The sequence below is a fragment of the Sus scrofa genome, chromosome 5 (assembly GCF_054392235.1).
Source record: "Sus scrofa isolate SSC_HxYL_T2T_F1_AM1 chromosome 5, Sscrofa_HxYL_maternal_Yorkshire_Landrace_v2.0, whole genome shotgun sequence".
Lineage (NCBI taxonomy): Eukaryota > Metazoa > Chordata > Mammalia > Artiodactyla > Suidae > Sus > Sus scrofa.
Window position 1 is genome coordinate 69,628,540 of NC_139387.1, and position 7,647 is coordinate 69,636,186.

Genomic DNA, 7,647 nt, shown 5'->3' on the forward strand with positions numbered 1-7,647 from the left:
AAACATGTTTATAAGTGGAGTTCCTGCTATGGCGCAGCTGGTTAGGAATCCAGCATTTCTGCAGCTGTGGCATAGGTCAAAGTTGCGGCTTGGATTTCATCCCTGGCCCAGGATGTGCCACAGGTGTGGCAAAAAAAAAAGTTTACAAGTAACGCAAAGTATAATGCCTGCTAATAATTGCCTATCAATAAACGCCAATTTTCTTCCATCTAGAATCTAATACACTGCCATGTGTGTAAAGCTGAAATTAACTACGATCATTAAGGCTGTGTGTGTGTGTGTGTGTGTGTGTGTGTGTGTGTGTGTTGTGTATATAACTAGGGACGTCGTCAGTCATGATGGATTTTCCAGGAAGACAAGTTGTAAACATAAATATACTGACAATTCAGATCCAACAGTTTTATTAGAACATTGACGCCAAGGAGACTCCTTCTATTCTCTTTCTAACAGCCTACCCACAGCCACACTCGTCAACTACCATGTCCTCATAATGCCGGAGAATGACATTGTCATTGTTGTCCTGATAGAGCATGGAAATGGGGGACAGCCTGGTGGGAATGCAGACAGCCTGGGGAACATGTGGGTCAACGGCGTGCATCAGCGCCTGCATGAAAGCGTAATTGGAGCTGTTGAGGGAGGTGGTCAATGAGAACGGACAGTCCCCATGGCAGTAATTTGCCATGAAACCCTTGGGGGCAATGATCCACTTGTGCCAACCCAGATCCCGGAAGTTGATGAACAGCTGGTGACGATGGCAGAGGTTCTTGCAAGGAACCTTGGAGGCAGGAAAGGCTGCCCTCCTTTTGCGGGAAGCAGGGTGGCACTGCTCAGGGTTGAGGGTTGCCACCAGCAGGGACGCATGAAGAGAACGTCTCAGTCTGGCACAGGTGTCCTCAAGCTGAAAATTCTCCCCAAGGGGTCTGTCTCCTTTGACCAGTATCTCTAGGAAGAAAGCTAAGTTCTTCCAGGATGAATTATTCCTCTTAGCCACCTCCAGCAGGTTGAATCGAAGGATACCTTGAGGCCATGGTACTGACTGTAATACAAACATTGTACCTGTCTTAGGGGTGGCCTGGCCCCACACATGTGGCTCCTGAACTAGAGACAAGGTCAGTTCCAGTTCTGGTCCCGGGTTATAGTAAGTGTTGGGTCCCAAGTCCAGGGCCAGCTGGGCCATCGTTAACTGCTCATCTTTAATGACAGACAGGTTAAAGTAGAGGAGCTTCTGCAGGCAGGAGGCAGCTTGGGGACGGTTCTTAGAATAAAGAAAGAAGCCTAGATGGAAACAGAGAGAAGTAGAGTCACCAAAAAATATTTTATTTCCTATCTACCTGTATGATATAAATGTCAGATGTTACATGTACATCCACATATATGACATAAGGCAGAAGGGAGTTCCCACTGTGGCACAGTGGGTTAGGGATCCAACATTGCCTCGGCTGTGCTGTAGGTCACAGCTGCAGCTCAGAGCAGATCCCTGGCCTAAGAACTACCACATGCTTCGAGCGCAGCCATTAAAAAAAAATAACAATAAGGTGGAGTTCCCATCGTGGCTCAGTGGTTAGCAAACCTGACGAGTATCCATGAGGACTCAGATTTGATCCCTGACCTCGTTCAGTGGGTTAAGGATCCAGCGTTGCTGTGAGCTGTGGCATAGGTCACAGACCTGGCTTGGATCCAGCATTGCTCTGGCTGTGGCATAGGCTGGCAGCTGCATATCTGATTCGACCCCTGGCCTGGGAACCTCCATATGCCATGGGTGCTGCCCTAAAAAGACAAAAAGACCAAAAATATATAATAATAATAATAATAATGATAATGCAGGAAATTATCAGTTATATCAAAGCCTACCATTTGGGAAGACTCATTTCTTTCCTCATTTATGTCCACAGGTTTTTATTGTCTTATCTGCAGGTCCCCAAAGGGATTCTGTTTTTTGGCTTGTTTGTTTGTTTTTTTCTGGTGGAAAGGTAGTTTGTTTTTTTCCTCCCTGAGGGATTCTGAATAGTATTTAGAAGGTCTATAATCTTGGATGGGAAAAATAACTACACCTTTGTTTTCACTAAACTCTAAGGGAAATTCAGCATTTTAATTGTGACTAAAGGCAACAAATCCCAAGAATATTATAAGGGCTTATGACACTGTTACCAATAAAAATCATAGGTATGTTCATATATTAATTTATTGCAAATACTCTTCTTCTTATTATTATTTTGCTTTTTAGGGCTATACTTGCAGCACATGGAGGTTCCCAGGCTAGGGGTCGAATCAGAGCTACGGCCGCTGGCCTACACCATAGCCACAGCAATGTGGGATCTGAGCCGCATCTTCGAGCTACACCACAGCTCACAGCAACGTCGGTTCCTTAATTCACTGAGCAAGGCCAGGGATCAAACCCAAAACCTCCTAGTCAAATTCGTTTCCACTGCACCCTGACAGGAACTCCTGCAAAATACTTTAAAATGACATTTATGGGTTTCTTTGGCCCACACGAAAGGCATGCAGAAGTTCCTGGGCCAGGGATTGAACCCATGCCCCGGAAGTGACCCAAGCCACAGCAGTGACAACCTCTAGATCACTAGGGAACTCCTTCTCACACTATTTTGAATTCGTAATAGTTACAGTCCTTTCCCTAGATCTTGTTATTTGTTATATTAATAAAGCATCATAGATGTTACTATACACACATTCGTTTTTAAAATATTTTTATAGGCAGTTCCCGTTGTGGCTCAGTGGTAACGAACATGACCAGGATCTATGAGGACTTGGGTTCGATCCCTGGCCTTGCTCAGTGGGTTAAAGGATCTGGCCATGCCCATGAGCTGTGGTGTAGGCTGGTGGCTATAGCTCTGATTCGACAGAACCTAAGAGTTCTTATCCCAAGGGAAAAAAAAATTTTTTTTCTATTTCTTTTTCCTTTTTTTTTTTAATAAATTTTATTGGAGTATAAGTGACTTACAATGTTGTGTTAGTTTCAGGTGTAGAGCAAAGTGAATTAGCCACACATACACATATTTCTCTATTCTTTTTCAGATTCTTTCCCCATAGGCCAATCCCAACCTCCTAATCCATCCCTTGCCCCAACATTTCCCCTTTGGTAACCATAAATTTGTTTTGAAATTTCTTTGAGTCTGTTTGTTTTGTGAACAAGTCCTTTTGTACCATTTTTAAAAATTAGATTCCACCTATTAGCGCTCTCATATGATATTTATCTTTCTCTGACTTCACTTATTACAATAATCTCTAGGCCCATCCATGTTGTTGCGAATTACTTTATTTCTCTTTCTTTCCTTTTTTCCTTTTTTTGGCCGTACCTGTGGCATATGGAAGTTCCCAGACTAGGGGCCAAATCGGAGCTGCAGCTGACAGCCTACACTACAGCTACAGCAATTCTGGATCCTTAACCCACTGAGTGAGGCCAGGGATTGAACTCGCATCCTCATGGATGCTAGTAGGGTTCTTAACCCACTGAGCTGCACCGGGAACTTCCCATTCTCTTTCTTTAACTTTATATCTGTACAAGATGATGGATGTTCACTAAACTTATTATGATAATAATTTCAGGATGTACATAAGTCAAATCATTATACCATCTGAAAATGTATCATTCCACCTTATTAAAGAAATAAAAATTAGGAGTTCCCTGGCAACCTAGTGGTTAAGGATTTGGTATTGTCACTGATGAGGTTTGGATATATTCGTGGCTGGGGAACTTCTGTATAACATGGATGTGGCCAAAAAAAAAAAAAATTAAAAGCTAAAAGAGTGTTGTTACCTAGTGGCCATGCAGTGTAGCATACACCAACAAAATAAAATCCTATACAGTAATGAGAATAAACTACAAATAAACACAACATGGGTAAATCTCACAAACATAATGCTGAGTGAGTTAACGCTGGATCCTTAACCCACTGAGCGAGGCCAGGGATTGAACCCGCAACCTCATCATTCCTAATCAGATTCGTTTCTGCTCTGCTCCCTTACCTCTTAATCTTCCTCCAAGAATTGTCCCTGAACTCCCACCCCCAGGCCCTGAGCCTGTAACATGATACTTAGCTCAATGTATAAGTCATCAGGTGGTCTCTCTTCTATAAACTTTATTTTTATTTATTCATTTGTTTTTGTCTTCTTGCCATTTCTTGGGCCACTCCCGCAGCATATGGAGGTTCCCAGGCTAGGGGTCTAATCGAAGCTGTAGCCACTGGCCTACACCACAGCCACAGTAATGCAGGATCCAAGCCGTGACTTCGACCTACACCGCAGCTCGAGGCAACACTGGATCCTTAACCCACTAAGCAAGGCCAGGGATCGAACCCGCAACCTCATGGTTCCTAGTCAGATTCATTAACCACTAAGCCACAACAGGAACTCCCTATTTTTATTTAATTTTTAATTGAAGTATAGTTGATTTACAATGTCATGTTAGTTTCTGCTGTACAGCAAAGTGATTCAGTTATATATATATATATTATATATATATATATATAATATATATATATCCTTTTTCAGATTCTTTTCCATTATGGTTTATTACAGGTGTTGAAGATAGTCTTCCAAAAACTTTTTAAAAAGTTTTTTATTATAGTTGATTTATAATGCTATATCAATTTCTGCTGTATAGCAAAGGGTCCCAGTCATATATATACATATATAAGCATTATTTTTCTCACATCATCCTCCATCATGTTCCATCATAAGTGACTAGATATAATTCCCTGGCTATACAGCAGGAAGTCTTCTATAAACTCTTAAAGAACTGACGCCGTCTTTAATCTCTGTACTGTCATGGTCTTATACATTTCCCAGCACTTGGTAGGTATCCAGTAAGTGCTTCTTGGACTCCAATTTTATTTTCAGTTGCTTTAAACTAACCCACCAGGGCTCTCAATTCCGCATCCGAACCACCTAAGAAGCTATATAGACATGCAGATTTCAACACCCATCGCTGACTTTGAATAAGAATCAGGTGGGAGAGTCAGGGGCAGGAACTAGGCCGGAGAAACAACTTTTAACAGTTGACCAGGGTAATTTTTGGTGGGTGGTCAGTTTGGCAAATTATTGAATGGCTCACACTCAGATTCTTATCTAAAGGGTATGACAAAGGGCATATATTATTGCTCTGTATTTACAAATCAAGAATAGCCTTTCCTGCTGCAGCACAGTGGGTTAATGCTTCTGCTTGTCTCTATGGCGTTGCCAGTTTGCCAGTTCGATCCCCAGCCCGGTACAGTGGGTTAAGGATCCAGCTGTGCAGATGCAGCTCGGATTCGATCCCTGGCCAGGAACTCATTTGCCTTGGGTGGCGCCAAAACAGAAAAAAAAAAAGAAATTAGCCTTTTCCACCCAAGTAATGGGGAGAAATAGGGAGGCGGGAAGGGGAAGCAGCTCAAATTTCTCATCCCTGGTTTGCCATACCAAAGGTACCAGGATGTGGAAATTCTGAGCTGAAGAGTGGGAGACAGAGACCTAATTCCACCCTCACCCCTCCCACCTAAACTGTAGCACAAAGCTACCAATTCAGAAAAACACATTTTGAATCCTGACCTTGTTCTCGCACGAGCTGTATGATCTTGAATAGGTTATGGGTTATCTATGGTCTGAGCTTCAATTTCCTTATTGTTAAAAACTTGATAAGAATACCTGCCTTCGTCTCAGGACTGTGGTTGAGATTAAATAACAAAATATGTAAAATAGCAGCACAGGGCCTTTCAGGAACCCCTCGGTAATGGTTAACTTTTCCTTCTTAACTTTCTTCACACCACCCACCCCCAGATTCCTCCCCAGCATCCTTACCTTGATCTGGGAGAAGTCGCAGCACGTCCCCACGGACACCCAGCTCCTTCACGTAGCATAAGTCTTGAGAGAGGCCACTGGTGGCTGCTGCCTCGTGATCCTGGAAAATTCTCTTCAAGATGTAAGGCACGGGTTGGAACTTCTTGGGTGAAGGTACCTTGTCTAAGCCCAGAAACTGGAGAAAGACATGCTCTTGGAATGGGAATGTCTGCCCTACGGTGAGAGTTAACAGGAAGGCAAGAGCCAGGCCTGGCAGGGAAGGAAGCATGGCCTCTGAGCCCAGGAAAAGCTGTCTCATCAGGCTGGAGAGAGCTCTAGTGCCTGACTGCCCAGCACTTAAGGTGCTGCTACTTTATGTGATGTAAGATAATCAGGTGTGAATTGCTCTCTTCCCAGCGCCTCAAAGGCAATTGGATATAAAAGGACAGAACTTTTTTCTCTCCCCTAGCTCTGCTCTTCCAGGAAAAAAAAAAAAAAAAAAAAAAAAAAGAAACACTACCTATGCTCGGACCTACGCTACAAGAAGCTGAGATTTGGCATTCCTGTCGTGGCGGCTCCAACCCAACTAAGATTCATGAGGATGCAGGTTTGATCCCTGGCCTCGCTCAGTGGGTTAAAGATCCAGCATTGCCGCAAGCTGCAAGCTGAGCATAGTTCACAGAGGCAGCTCTGATCCTGCATTGCTAAGGCTGTGGTATAAGCCAGCAGCTGTAGCTCTGATTCGACCCTAGCCTGGGAGCTTCTATATGCCATGGGTGCAGCCCTAAAAAAAAAAAAAAGGAAGAAGAATCTGAGATTTTTTCCGCAGTAGACAAAGCAGAACGGAGATATGCATTTCTTGGTTTAACAAGCATTTATTAAGCATCAGTTATGTGCAGGGCACTGAGATGGGTGCTGAGAATGTATTATTAGTAACGGAAGTTCCTGTCATTCATAGTCTAATTAGACAAATAGACTTCCATTAGACTACATCAACAGCTAGGGGGAAAATCAAATCAAAGAGAGAATCCTGCCAGGGAGGTTGATCTGCACCTCCCCAGCTGTTTTCAGCTCTGAGAGGCACTGAAATTTGTTCTAACTTTGACTTTCCTGATTAAACATCACAAGTCACCAACCATTAAAAAAAATGTCAGCAGCCAGAGTGACTAGGTTCATTCTGGTTCCAGTACTTATTAGCTGTATGACATTGGGCATGTCACCTAACCTTCCTAAATTTTTGTTTTCTCAAATAGAAAAAATGACCTAATTTGTCATGGAACTCTAAGATGATGTGTTTAAAGTGGTTGGCACAGGGCCTGCCAAATGGTAAACACATACAGAGTGTTCACAGAGAAGAGAACTCCAAAGCTTAGTGGACATTTTTCAGTAAGACTGTCAGAGCTGGGAGTTCCTGTCATGGCGCAGAGGAAACAATCCAACTAGGAACCATGAGCTGGCAGGTTCGATCCCTGGCCTCGCTCAGTGGGTTAAGGTTCCGGCATTGCTGTGAGCTGTGGTGTAGGTCGCAGATGTGGCAAGGATCCCAAGTTGCTGTGACTGTGGTGTAGGCTGGCAGCTACAGCTTGCATTCATCCCCTAGCCTGGGAACATCCATATGCTGCTTGTGCAGCCCTAAAAAGACCAAAAAAGAAAGAAAGAAAGAAAGAGAAAGAAAGAGAAAGAAAGGAAAGAAAGGAAAGAAAGAAAGAAAGAAAGAAAGAGAAAGAAAGAGAAAGAAAGGAAAGAAAGGAAAGAAAGAAAGAAAGAAAGAAAGAAAGAAAGAAAGAAAGAGAAAGAGAAGGCATGGAGGTTACTGAGCAGTTTAAGCAAGGGAAGCATTTATCAGTTCTGCTTTTTTTTTTTTTTATTTTTTTG

At 43.0% G+C, this 7,647-nt stretch overlaps 1 protein-coding gene across 1 annotated transcript; it reads right to left on the reverse strand.

The window, feature by feature from the left end:
- Positions 1-399: 399 nt before the first annotated feature.
- On the reverse strand, positions 400-6,332 carry GDF3 (growth differentiation factor 3). Its single transcript, XM_003126512.5, has 2 exons — positions 5,794-6,332; positions 400-1,275 (listed from the first exon to the last, which is right to left on the reverse strand). The coding sequence occupies exons 1-2, from the start codon at positions 6,089-6,091 to the stop codon at positions 452-454; spliced, it is 1,122 nt and encodes a 373-aa protein (XP_003126560.3). The 5' UTR covers positions 6,092-6,332; the 3' UTR covers positions 400-451.
- Between the last annotated feature and the right edge of the window lie 1,315 nt (positions 6,333-7,647).